This window comes from Salmo trutta, chromosome 22 (genome assembly GCF_901001165.1).
Source record: "Salmo trutta chromosome 22, fSalTru1.1, whole genome shotgun sequence".
Classification (NCBI taxonomy): domain Eukaryota; kingdom Metazoa; phylum Chordata; class Actinopteri; order Salmoniformes; family Salmonidae; genus Salmo; species Salmo trutta.
Genome location: NC_042978.1, coordinates 9,520,333 through 9,534,531, shown reverse-complemented (window position 1 = coordinate 9,534,531; position 14,199 = coordinate 9,520,333). Strand labels below are relative to the sequence as shown.

The following is a 14,199-nucleotide window of genomic DNA, read 5'->3' as shown; positions in this document are numbered from 1 at the left end:
ATTAATGGAAATGATGTCCTTAATCAGCTTTATACCTGATGTCTCTCTCTGCTGTCCTGACCAAGCACCACACACACGCGCACACACACACATAGTCCGTGCTAATACCACACTCTGGTACACAGGAGGAGACGCTCCCATTAACCTTGGCATCCCTTCCAATGCAGCGGTCTTCACCTCACACTCTCCACACCATTGATTACTGCTAATACAATTTCAATCAATTCTCTCTCCCCCCTCTCCCTCTCTCTCTCTCTCTCTCCCCCCTCTCTCTCTCTCTCTCGCCCTATAGGAACGAAGATGCTATCAACCAGATGGCCGTTCCCCCCTTCCCAACTCCTCCTTCTGTCCTCTCCTCCACTGAGGTGAGTCCTATTCTCTCACTCACACACACACACACACACACACACACACACACACACACACACACACACACACTTATGGCTGTGTGGTCATCCAAAAGCTGAGAGAGCGTGGCACTAGCCATGACGTTATGTGATAGCATATGCTTGGGCCTGAACACACACGCACTTCCAAAAGCAACAGAACAACAACTGACATCGAACTGAAATCGTTGGCTCTTGGTCCAAAATGGAGCCTTCCTATCCAAAACATGCACGTTTTTATTTGTGTGCACTTATCTGAAGATATGGACTCTTACTCAATTGGAAGAAATGACAGTGCAGTTGACAACTTTCTACTTTTTAATGTGTTTTTTCCCCATGTATCATCACCATCATAATCACCACCATCATCATCATTATGATTATCATTGTCCCAGGCTCATCCCCCCACACCACCAGCAGCAGCAGCGGTATCAGCCTTGGCCCCCACAGAGAAGGCCCAACCTCCAGAGAGCCTGGTCCTCAGGGGACCCCTGGAGGCCTCCATCTCCATCAGCAAGGTAAGAGGCTCCACTCCCCACATTGTTACCTGTCCTGGGTCGTGTTAATTAGGCACCACACGTAAGAAAGCGGACGGGAACAGGAAGGTAGTACCTGGACCTGGTCCAAAAAGAAATGCTTGTTTTCTGTTGCAAAAAAGTTTTCGAAGTGTTCATTCTGTGGCTCGGACCTCTCTCACACACCACTGACACACACACACACACACACAGGGGCAGTCCAGTGTCGGATCCAGTGGGAGCACAGCTACGGAGCTCATCTCCAGAGAAGCAACACTCAAGAGCCTCCGAGAGGGAGAGACCGCCTCCAAGGTCAGCTGACAGGAAGCCCCCGTGACACTTCCTCTTTGCACCCTACACGTCTCGTCCAGCTCCGTGAGCCTCAGTGTGCAGACTTTTGCAGCTGACTATTTTTACTGACTTGTTTATTGACTTGTTTACTGACTTGGTTTCTCAGTTCTGAATTAGTTGAGCAACTTAAAAGTCAAGAATGAACACCAGGCAGACACTTCATCACCCCTATCGAAATATACTTTCCTGTTTGAAGTTTTCCAGGCATAACTTATATGCATAGAGACATAGGGCATTACTCAATTCAATCCTGTGACCTAGTGTGTGTGTGTGTGTGCGTGTGTGTATTCATTCATGTACTTCTGTGTGCTCTCTGCAGAAGCTCAAGGCCTCTGAGAAGGGGGCTGAGTCTTCGGAGAGCGTGCCTGTGCCGGATGCCAAGGCCCTCCTGGAGCAGGTGAGCATGACAGTGGATTTGGGTAACCTATTATACACGAGGCAATGTAGGGCATTCCACAGCACTGCATGTAGGGCACTGGACTGCACTCTGTGGGGAAGGGAGAGTGAAGCAGAACGAGCTCATAGTATCAGACAACTCATGTTTAAAATTGAACAGTAAAATGCATTATTCAGTTATTCACAACTCGTTTTCTGGGCAAAGATCTGGTCAAATATTGACTCCGATTTGTGTTCTGCGTAGACTGCCAGCCTGTCCAAGGTCTCGCAGAGTTCCAGTAAGGTGCCAATGGTGAGCGCTGTGGACGGAGTGCTGGTATCCCCTGTCGCCTCCCTGCCCTCCTCCTGCACTGGTCCAGACTTTGAGTACTGCAGCAAAGGTATGGACCCCCCTCTAGCCCTCCTAACCACCTCCTCCCTGGAGTCACACTCACAACTAGCAGTCCATTCACAGTACAGGCCTGAGTCTTTTACTCAACTGTATAATATTCATTTCTCTATTCAATTCTCTGTGCAACACGTTGTAAATCAACATCTGTTTTAAATTCCTTAGAAATATGACGCCGTCCAACAAAAATAGCAACTCTGTTTGCCGTAACGTTTTATTACAGAATCTCTCTCCATCTTTCCTCTCTCCAGTTGACCCAGCCACGTGTCCTATCGTTCCAGGCCAAGAGGTAGTCATAGAGATCGCCAAGGGTCGCTCTGGCCTTGGCCTCAGCATCGTAGGGGGCAAAGATACACAGCTGGTAAGATCACTCTACTCAGGGGTATGTGACTGGTTATGTGAACTGGTTTCTATGTCACCGAGACGGACGTCAGCTTGACATTGGAATTTGATATGGGCTAATGAAACGGCATGACACGAGCCAAGGTCTGCCTTTATTCAAATAAAGCGTCAACTTTTAATTGATTTGCTGTTTACCCAGTCTATTGTTGTCGATCTCTGTTCGGTTTATTTTGAAGTTACAGCGCGTTGTCTCCGTCTCAGCCAGAGGTGAGAGACACACTGCAGAGAGTGGTCTAGCTCTCTCTTTCTCTCTCTCTCTCTCTCTCTCTCTCTCTCTCTCTCGCTCTCTCTCTCTTTCTCTTTCTCGCTCGCTGCCATTCTCCTTAGTCTTCTCAGAACACACAGCAGCAGCCTCAGGCCACCGCAGAACAAAGGAGTCGCCTGCTATTTAATTGAATGTTCTGTAGCCGTGTTGCCCAAGGACGAGCATTGAGAGAAGCATTCACTTTGTTTCGACTGATCTTTCCAGAGGCTTTCAGTCCAGTTAGTCATATAGCCTAGCTTTGATTTTCTCTCTCTCTCTCTCTCTCTCTCTCTCTCTCTCTCTCTCTCTCTCTCTCTCTCTCTCTCTCTCTCTCTCTCTCTCTCTCTCTCTCTCTCTCTCTCTCTCTCTCTTTCTCTTTCTCTTTCTCTTTCTCTTTCTCTTTCTCTTTCTCTTTCTCTTTCTCTCTCCTCTCCTCTTTCTAAATATGCTTTAATGGCATGAATGACATGGTCAATGTTGCCGAAGTGATACACAATTATTTTTTATGAAAGCAACAACAATAAGATTCGTAGCTATAATACTAAAGAGAAAAACATATTTGTATATATTGTCAGTCAGAACCGGTAGTCTTATGAAACCATACCAAACCCTTCAAATCATACTAATTTCTGAGGCTCTGATTTACGTTTACTATGTTACGTCTAGTCTATGAGACCGGGCTGATATTTTATGTGGTTGAAATACTGTCCGCTTGCATAACAGTGCAAAGATAACACATTACACGTGCATTCGCAAATTCTCAAGAGATGCTGAAAGAAAGAAATCCTATTTCTCCACTCCTGTTCCTGAGACAAAATTAACATTTGTTCTGTAATTTTACTGCAAGAAATACATAATTCTGCAGGAGTTATTAATATATTATGTTACATGTTATAGGCCTACAGTCAGTGTCCATATTTCAGTTACTATTCCATTTAACCCATATTCTTAAATTTGGAATATTCTGTTTATTCATGGATGTCAAAGATGCATGTAAACAGCTTATCCCGAATAAGACCTTAGGCGGGATATGAGCTACTATCTGGAATACTGTGTGCAAAGACACTACCGTTCAAAAGTTTGGGGCCACTTAGAAATGTCCTTGTTTTTGATAGAAAAGCAAATTTTTTGTCCATTAAAATAACAGAAAATGCATCAGAAATGCAGTGTAGACATTGTTACTGTTGTAAATGACTATTGTAGCTGGAAACGGCTCAAAATGGCCAGAAACGAAGCACTTTCTTCTGAAACTCGTCAGTCTATTCTTGTTCTGAGAAATGAAGGCTATTCCATGCAAGATATTGCCAAGAAACTGAAGATTTCGTACAACGCTGTGTACTACTCCCTTCACAGAACAGCGCAAACTGTCTCTAACCAGAATAGAAATGAGTGGGAGGCCCCGGTGCACAACTGAGCAAGAGGACAAGTACATTAGAGTGTCTTGTTTGAGAAACAGACGCTTCACAAGTCCTCAACTGGCAGCTTCATTAAATAGTACCCGCAAAACACCAGTCTCAACGTCAATGGTGAGGAGGCGACTCCGGGATACTGGCCTTCGTAGGCTCCGACAAAGTTCTGACAGTGTCAGAAATCTTTCCCAAACTCAGCTGATTCATATAATCAACTAATCATCAAGCTTTAATCATTTGAATCAGCTGTGTAGTGTTAGGGCAAAAACCAAAACGTGCACCCCTTGGGGTCCCCAGGACCGAGTTTGGGAAACGCTGCTTTATCGTGTAGTGTTGCTGGTGTTACGAGCCGATCCCGGTGGCTGACCAATAGGAACATGGCCGGCACTGAGTATGCATACAAAATAATACGATTTGCCTATTGTGAATAGTATGATTCATATACCGTAATAGTTTGATTTTAACATTTACATGCTTTGCAAGAATGAATCCCCTGTTAATCTTGGTTACATGACACATCTGAAATCAAGCTACCTTGATGAATGCAGAAAATCAATATAAACGTGTTTTTTATTTATTTTCTTTCGTCACACCTTGTCTAACAAGACAACGTTTGTATGTGACAACTATTAAGAAAGATTCATTCTTTCAGTGTTTCTGAACTCACTTCACTCGCGCATAATTATAGAGAGAGGCTTGCGCTGCTGGTGTCGGCACATGCGCAGATCAAACACACCGCTGCAGTTGGCGCAGCCTACGTCGGCTGCCGTAGTCCCGCAAGCCAATCGCAAAATGTGACGACAAAACTAAAGCAAATCGTACGATTTGGCCAGGTTGATATCAAGATTTAAATGTGTCAACATCGCACAGCGTGACGTAATAACCGTAAAAGACTGAATCCGACATGCAGTGTGGAAAGGCCTTAAAGTGAAGTCTCCTTCCAGTGTTCAATCGCATTCTATCTTTCTCTGACCTTCAACCTCACTTCCCCAATAGTTGATGTAGGTTTTCTTATTATTCTCCTCCAGCAGTCTAAATTTGGTCTTCATTTCAATGTTGTGTTTTTGGGCCCGTTTTATTAAGGGTTCACTCTGGTCAGGGACAGTTCTCCATAAATGCTCTCTGCTTGTATGAACCTTTGTTGGATTGGTTGCACCCAGAATGTGCATGGCCTTTTTTCAGTTGGCAGTAGAAGTGGAAGTCTTCCTATGTTTTTGCGAAATTCAAGCTGCTGTTTTTCTATGAATGTTTTGTGGGTGGAGCTCTCTCTCTCTCTCTCTCTCTCTCTCTCTCTCTCAAGAATCGCAGTTGAGGGTTCATATAGATTGCTGATGTTTGAAAGTGCTGTAAATGAGAGCGGTTTAGGCAGGTGTGAGTGGCTGGGTCTAATAGTCACCATAAGCAGTCCAAATGTCATATCCCCTCTTCTCTGCCTCTCTACCCCACCCCCCTATTCTCTCTCTCTCTCTCTCTCTCTCTCTCTCTCTGTCTCTCTGTCTCTATCTAGGATGCCATAGTGATCCATGAGGTATATGAGGAGGGGGCGGCGGCACGCGATGGTCGACTCTGGGCTGGAGATCAGATCCTGGAGGTTAGTCTCTCTCTCTCTCCTCTTTCTCTCTATTTCTATCTCCCTTCGTCACACCTTGTCTAACAAGTCTGTTAGCTGTCCAACAGAGAGGAAAATAGAATAATCACAGACCTCACTGCACCTTTTACATCAATGCACATGGTAGTGTCATGCTCCCCAGAGCCCTAAACTAAGACAATGTCTCCCTCTACTGGCTTTCACTGGGATAAAGGAGTAGTTGAGTGAGTGACGGCGTGTGGTCTGGCGTACTGGGCAGCCCCTGCAAGGCGGGGAGGGACCACGAGCTCTGGGGGCCCGTGCTCCTGTCATCGATTTCTTTTTTTATAAATCATTTTGACAGTAACCCTCCAAAAAGTCATTGGGTTGGCACTACTCCGAATAGAAAACTGCTGGACCCGCAGGCCGTGGGTGAAAACATTTGCACACAAAAAAAGGAGGACTTCAGGGGAGTCTCAAGTTGGATTTCATTTGATTTAATAAAATGGACCTTGAATGTTGCATCCCATTTGTGTAGGCTATTTGCCAGACAAAACCCGCTGAGTTAAACAATAGTGGCTGAGTACTTTTTTCTTAATTGTTAGGTTATTTGATGTGCAATTTTTATTTTTTTAAAGTTTATAAATAGCAGGTAAATACTATATATAGGTGGGAGAACTCCGACCAGAGAAACAGAGTTACATCAGTGTACATGTGTATGTGTATGCCCATCCAGGTGAATGGCGTGGACCTGCGTAGCGCGGCCCACGAGGACGCCATCACAGCCCTGCGGCAGACCCCGGCCAAGGTGCGTCTGACGGTGCTACGGGACGAGGCGCAGTACCGCGACGAGGAGAACCTGGACGTGTTCAGTGTGGAACTGCAGAAGAAGGCCGGCCGCGGCCTGGGCCTCAGTATCGTCGGCAAGAGGTACAGTTGCTACTCTGACACACGGGCTGCGTCCACACTCTCCTGATTTCTCACAAAGTGTGCACTACCTCATTTGCACACTCCCCGTCTTAGATTTAACAGTGGTGGAAACTCCCTCAAGCCAATGCTTACACCAATCCGAAGCTTTTAAATCCATGACGGGATTCATGCAAATGCACGCTTTGGGAGGAGGGTGGAGAGTTTGGATGCAACTTCCTTGTGTCTCCGCTGCAGGAGTTTCACCCCAATCAGGAAGTTTAATGTTAACTAGCAAGACGTGTAAGGAGGAACTGCTGGAGCCGTTCGCACTCTCTTCTTGCTTGTTAGCTACAGGATCTCCATCAAACGGCAACGAAGGGTTAACCAGCATTTTCTCAGGCTTACAATGTCAGATGGATTTGAAAGCTGGAAAATGTTTGTTGGAATTCTTTTGCAATACATTGGCCCGGCACCTGTTCAAATGGCTGTTGGTCTGCGTGCACTGTAGGAACGGCACGGGGGTGTTCATCTCGGACGTGGTGAAAGGGGGCGCCGCCGAGCTGGACGGCCGACTGATGCAGGGGGACCAGATCCTCTCTGTCGACGGAGATGACATGAGGCAGGCCTCGCAGGAGACGGTGGCCGCCATTCTCAAGGTAAGGGGAGGGGCCAGACCTATAGGCTCAACGTCACACCAACAAACAACCACATAGACTTGTAGACATAGACTTGTAGACATAGACTTGTAGACATAGACTTGTAGACATAGACTTGATGTACCCAACCCACACACAAAACTGCCATTATAGACCAAAAAAATACTGTGCAATTGCAGATGAAATAAACCCCAGCCGCAGTCACAGACAAAAACAAGAACAACGGTAGTCATAGACAACACAAATAACTACAGTAGTCCAACTAAAACCCATAACAACAGCTAATACTTGCCTCAAAATAACACAAACAAACATCCCTCTCACCGTCACAGACCAAGACAATACCCAGCCTGTCCGTAACCGCCAAACTCTCCTTCCTTCTACCACAAGGGGTCACCGTTGGTACTGTTATTGTCAGAGGCTGCAGTGCTGTTCAGAAGTGATGTGCTTTTAGCTGCAGCGGCGAGGCCTTCTGGAGTGGTGGTTCTGGCTACAGTTGAGCACTTTGTGGAGTCCTTTTAAAGTGGGTGCTTTGTGGACAGTTGCTACAGTGGTGTATACCTTTGCCAGCGCCCTTACCAAAGTATATAGTAGTATTCAACTTCTTGCTTCCGTCTATGACCTGGAGTGGGTATCCTGGCTGCAGTTGGGCATAAATGGGTTGTATTGTTGTCTTAGTATTGCACTATGGCTGCGTACCAAATGGCACCCCTATTCCCTATATAGTGCACCATGTAGGGAATACGGTACCATTTTGGGACGCGGCGTGTGAAGTGGAGACCCTGTACGATTTGAAGCGCGTGCCCTGTCCTCTGTAGTGGAGATCCCAGCAGGCTGCATCTTCCAGTAGTGAACTAGGACGTGGATGTAGACTCTGTAAGGCCTAGTCCCTAGCTGCTCTGCTCTGGTGGTGACGTGCTGTTGCTGTTGCGTTACCTGTGCCTCTGCAGTGCGCCAGGGGGATGGTGCTCCTAGAGCTGGGCCGACTGAAGGCTGCCTCCTGGATCTCTTCCAGACACACCTCCCAGGGAAGCCAGGTGTGTGTGTGTGTGTGTGTGCGTGATCTCGCCGGAGGGGAGTGTGTGCGGCCATTCTCACCCCTGCTGCCTGGGAGCTTGCATGCAGAAGCTCAGTCACACTGACTCACCCTGGCTGCTGTGTCATTAATACCCACTGTCTCTCCTCCTCGCTCCATTTATCTCATGCATGGGAGCCAAAATGGCCGCCTGCTGGACGTTTACCAGACTCGTTCTGGTGTCAAACTGTGTGTCAGTGACTCACTCACCTTGCCCAAAACCAACTCGCTGCCACCGGACAGCATGCCTCAGTGTGTTTTTTTCTCCTGACTGGATCACAGCTCTGTTTCCCCTCCCTCTCTCCCTCCAACAGATGAGCCACGTAATTGCCAACAGCACAATCGCCACGCCCCACCCCCCGCTAAACTCCACCCCCTCCACCTCTCAGCTCCTCAACAACGCCAGGAAGCCCGTGACGGAGAGCATGACCTCATCAAAGAGTGCAGGTAGGACCACTTTGCTCTCCTGGATTGGAACCTAGCCTCTCCGACTGAACGTTGGTACTGCACTTTTGGTCTTTTGGAGTGCTGAGCTCTGAGGACCGGGATTGGATACCAGTCAGTTCCCTGTGTAATGCCCGTCTGTCCCTCTCTCTGTGTTATAGGAGCAGAGATGGGTGTGCGCACTGTGGAGATCACGCGGGTAAATGGAGCACTCCTCTTCTGTTCGGCTCATAGTGATTGCTGTGATCATCAGAAGATGAGTCACCAACCAGACCAATCACCCTTCTCCTTCCCTCTCTCTCAGGGTCCTACTGATGCGCTGGGGATCAGTATAGCTGGGGGGAAGGGCAGTCCTCTTGGGGATATCCCCATCTTCGTGGCTATGATCCAGGCCAACGGGGTGGCAGCCAAGACACATAGGCTCAAGGTGCGTGTGTCAGTGTGTGTGTCAGTGTGTTACGATCCCCTTACTGTCTATAATCTCTCACCATGGTGTGTGTTTTTTGTCCTCCAGGTAGGAGACAGGATCGTGAGTATCAACGCTCAGTCTCTGGATGGCCTGTCTCATGGGGATGTGGTCACCATGCTGAAGAATGCCTACGGCAGCATCATTCTCCAGGTAGAAAAACACACACACACACTGCAAGCATGCACATGGAACTCATACACACACGTACACTCACTGGACAGTTTATTAGGTACACCACCCCATTCACGAAAATTGATTTCTCCTACCAACAGTGAGTCACGTGGCAGTGGCTTGCTATATAAAGCAGGCTTGTAGGCATCGAGGCATTCAGTTACTGTTTATTTGAGAGTTACAGGCTGACGACACCACTCGCGTCGCGTGTGTGAGCGTTGCAAAATAAATGTAGAAATCTATGTTATTCAGTTATTGCACCCACACTGCTCGCGAGCGTCAACGAGCGTCTGCGTTGCCAAAGGCTAAAATAGAAGTCAGTTCTATTTCTGATGCAGATCGCACTGCAAGTCCTGCGTCTCCTATCTCCTCATTGGTTTATAGAAGCAGGTACCCTTGTGCCATCTCCTCATTGGTTATACCCACGTGGGTGACTGACAAACGAACGAGGTCAGTGGCGGTAATGCACCTAATTTATGAAAGTTGCCAATCGCAATATAAAGTCAAGAGAAGAAAAGGCCTGGAAGGAGGAGAGATGACTAGAAACGATTCGGTTGACCGTTTTATGTGTGGATTAATTGTCGGATTAGAGGACCTTGTGCATTTCAGGTAAAATAACAACTCAATGGTTATATCCCAGGACAAATTAGCTAGCAAGTGCAAGCTAGCTAGGTAAATTGCCATACATGTTTAATGCTTTTCGACCTGTCCCCAAGTTAATGTAATTCGTTCAGAGTTTGTTTTGATATTTTAACCTGCGTGTCGTGATCGCGTTTGTTGTGTGGGGGGGGGGGGGCAAAATCAATTTGTGCACGGGCGCGGCTGGGGTGTGTACGACGTAAGCGTGGTATGATCGTCGATGCTAAGTGCACCGGTTCCAGTATCTCAGAAACAGCTGGACTTCTGGGCTTTTCTCGCACAAACGTGTCTAGGGTTTGGCCCGAGAATGGTGCGACAAACAAAAAACATCCAGTCAGTGGCAGTCCTGTGTATGAAAACAACTTGTTGATGAGAGAGGTTGAAAGAGAATGGCAAGAATCGTGCAAGCTAACAGGCTAACAAACAGAAAAAGAACTGTGCTGCACAACAGTCATGTGCAGAATGACATCTCGGAAAGCACAACTCGTTGGTCCTTGTCAAGGATGGGCTATTTAGGGCTCCCGAGTGGCGCAGTAGTCTAAGGCACTGCATCTCAGTGCAAGAGGCATCACTGCAGTCCCTGGTTCGAATCCAGGCTGCATCACATCCGACCGTGATTGGGAGTCCCATAGGGCGGCGTACAATGCCCAGTGTCGTCATTGTAAATAAGAATTTATTCTTAACTGACTTGCCTAGTTAAATAAAGGTTAAATAAAAAAAATTGCAGCAGACGACCACACCGGGTTCCACTCCTATCAGCTACAAACAAGAAGAAGTGGCTCTATTGGGCCCGGTATCACCAACACTGGACAACTGAGGAGTGGAAAAACATTGCCTGGTCCCACGCATCCCGGTTCCTATTGCGTCATGCTGATGGCAGAGTCAGGATTTGCCGTAAGCAGCATGTGTCCATGGACCCATCCTGTCTGGTAGAGGCTGGTGGTAGAGGTGTACTGGTGTGGGGAATGTTTTCCTGGCACACGTTAGGTCCCTTGATACCAATTGAGCAAAGAAAGTTTCCGATACTTTGTAGAATCCATGCCCTGAAGAATTCAGGCGGTGTAAAGGGATCCGACCCGGTACTAGATGGCTGTACCTAATAAACTGGCCGGTACCTGTAGACGTACATAAATACACAGTCTTGTAGAGCTAACCTTGCGGGGACACGCAATTCAGTCCCATTCAAAATCCTATTTTCCCTAAACCCTAACCCATACTCTTGCCCTAGCTCCTAACCCTAGCTCCTAACCCTAGCTCCTAACCCTAGCTCCTAACCCTAGACCTAATTCTAAACCTTACATTAATTTGAACCTCTAAACCCCCTAGAAATAGTATTTGACCTCATGGGGACTAACAAAATGTCCCCAGTTGGTCAAATCTTTGTTGGTTTACTATTCTTGTGGGGACTTCTGGTCCACACACAAATATGTCCACACACTAACACCCCACCCCACTACTCATCTTTATATGGCCAAATAAGGTGTCAGTTTTCAAACGTAATGACACCCATCACCCAATTTTTACATCCATCAAATACATATTCCCTAATAAGGCACAATGATGCCATTTTATTTACAGATATGTAAAAAGATATACATTTTCCAAATATAAGTTGTTTAATTTTATTTGACCATGATGTGTATGCATTTATCAATGGGTGTGTGAGTGTGTATGCACATACATTCTCTATGTACCGTATGTGTGCGCAGTAGAAAATACTGCCGTGTGTGCGCACACCCGCCCATGCACTGTGTGGTTATCAGCTCCGTGCAGCCGGCTGGCAGTTTGGAGCACTGGGCCAGATAATCCCAGGCCTTTATGCTAATGCAGCTTTATCAGTCCAGCTCCAGGAGCCTCAGCACTGGACTGTTAGACTGGGCTAGCCCTGCTGCATAGCGCTGATTACACCCCACCGACACACACACACACACACACACACACACACACACACACACACCACCCAGGACACCCAGCAATTACTGTTGACTACTAACCCCCTCCCTCCACACATCTCTTTCTCACTCAGTGTCTGACTCGATCTCTCCCTCTCTCTCTCTTTCTAGTTTGCTCTGTTTCTATCTCTCGCTGTCCCTCACTCTTTCTCACTCCTTCCCCTTTCTCTCTCTCCCTCTCTTTTTCTCCAGAAAGGTGTCAGTAAGATTAGAGCAGGCGACGGCTGGGGAGCGTTCCACTGATGTTCCCTCGCACAGCCAGTGGCGGTTCTAGACCATTTCAACTGGCGGGGCCAAGCTGGGGCCAGTTGTACTGTTAGAGGGGCCAGTTACATTAGACGTTATTGTTGTCGTATCGTTTTCTTCACTGCCTTGCAGGCATTAGCAGGCAAAAGACCATGTTCATAATCATCATCGTTGCCACTGTCTAATAACGGATGTAAAAAAAGAACGATAGCAAAAATGTGTGTCAAAATTATTTCGTACTCCACATTTAGGGGGGCCACAAGGGGGTCCAAAATTGTTGTCACAGGGGCACTGCCCCCCCCCCCCAGAACCGCTAGTGCGCACAGCCAACTAGTCGTCCGTTAATTAGCCTTTGTTTGTTGTTGTTTTCATATTTTTAATTGCCTCCCGCTTGATTTAAATATGGAAATGAACGGATGCTGACCGAACGTCGTCGCCCGCCGTAGTTGGCTGACTGACTATTTCATTAATTAAAAGAGAGAACTAAAACCTAACAAACCTGTTTTCCTTGCCAAAGTTGGGGAAAGGGGAAAATGATCAATGATAACCACATTATGCTTTGTGTGGCTCTCTGTGACATTGAACCAAGACTTTGAACCAGGAGCCATATATGGTACATAAAAACTAAAAATTAATTCTATTCCATTTGAAACCCACATCACATGTAACCTGAGACTCATCCTCGTCTATAGCGCACACACCCACACACAAGCGCACACAGATTATACCCTGTGAATTCTAATGTAAAAACTTAACACCTGAATTGTTTTGTCTCCTGTCATTTGTGCATACTAATTTGTGTGTGTTGCAGGTGATCGCCGACACCAACATCAGTGCCATAGCCAGTCAGGTGGAGAGTATGTCCACTAGCACCAGCCTTCCCAACAGCCCAGACACACAGCCAGGGGAGCCAGAGTGAGTAGGACTAAGTTGCTCCTAGACACTGATCTAAGGTCATTTTTGCGTTCTCTCCTAGTGGTTAAGGTTTGGATTAGGGGAGGGTAAGCTGACCCTAGATCTGTACAATAACACAAAATTAAAGACATTCAGTTAAAAGAAGAGTAAAAATAATGGATCCCATTGTTTGAGCAAGTAGGACAGATTTACTTCTAGACACTGATTTGGGGTCAGTTTTGTGTTTTCTCCCCTTATGCTTAAGATTAGGATTAGGTAATGGTAAAGCTGATCCTTGACCTGTTTAATAAAAGGCCCAGTGCCTCCTAGTCCTAAACCTCTGGTTCCTTCATGTCTCTGCAGGGCCCCCAAGCCCAAGAATATCTCTCTTGAGAAGGGTTCTGACGGCCTGGGCTTCAGCATCGTAGGGGGCTTCGGAAGCCCTCATGGAGACCTGCCCATCTACATCAAGACTGTCTTCAGCAAGGTAGCGAACTCCACTTTGCACCATCACACGTGCCTGCAGGGTGATGTGGCTTAGCTTGCCATAGGGCAGATTGTGTTTTTAGTTCCCCTTTGGGACACCAGATGGCAGCAGATGCTCCTTCACCACATACACACACATTTACACACAAACATATAATACTGACTAACCTTGTGGGGACACACAATTCAGTCCCATTCAAAATCCTATTTTTCCTAACCTTAACCCCAAAACCTAACCTTAACCCTAAACTAACCCTAAAAATAACTCTAGCTCCTAAACCTAATTCTAACCCTAACTAACACTAATTCTAACCTTAACCCTAAACCCCCTAGAAATAGCAACTGGGGACTAAAAATGTCCCCAGTTGGTCCAAACATTTTTCTTTTACTATTCTTGTGGATTAATCTAGTCCCCACAAGTATACATTTTACATTTAAACACATTCAAAAACAGATCAGTGATTACTTCTAAAATAGGAAGTCAAAGTAGAACTGCCAGCGTTTTAGCAACATGAAATCTTATTAAAACCACTGAGAAGCGAGCACTTATATGGTCATTTTCACGTTTTCATACATTCATAGAATGTTTGGGAATGACTT

At 46.6% G+C, this 14,199-nt stretch overlaps 1 protein-coding gene across 1 annotated transcript in view; it reads left to right on the top strand.

The window, feature by feature from the left end:
• Positions 1 to 14,199, top strand: part of LOC115158033 (inaD-like protein) — a gene marked incomplete in the record, with an annotated part of 141,832 nt that overhangs the window by 122,410 nt on the left and 5,223 nt on the right. Inside the window, 16 exon segments of the mRNA XM_029706495.1 lie at positions 293 to 365; positions 782 to 904; positions 1,115 to 1,213; positions 1,572 to 1,649; positions 1,893 to 2,028; positions 2,288 to 2,397; positions 5,599 to 5,682; positions 6,395 to 6,588; positions 7,076 to 7,223; positions 8,174 to 8,260; positions 8,613 to 8,745; positions 8,904 to 8,941; positions 9,047 to 9,169; positions 9,257 to 9,361; positions 13,031 to 13,134; positions 13,477 to 13,600. Coding sequence (XP_029562355.1) covers positions 293 to 365; positions 782 to 904; positions 1,115 to 1,213; positions 1,572 to 1,649; positions 1,893 to 2,028; positions 2,288 to 2,397; positions 5,599 to 5,682; positions 6,395 to 6,588; positions 7,076 to 7,223; positions 8,174 to 8,260; positions 8,613 to 8,745; positions 8,904 to 8,941; positions 9,047 to 9,169; positions 9,257 to 9,361; positions 13,031 to 13,134; positions 13,477 to 13,600 — 1,759 coding nt within the window.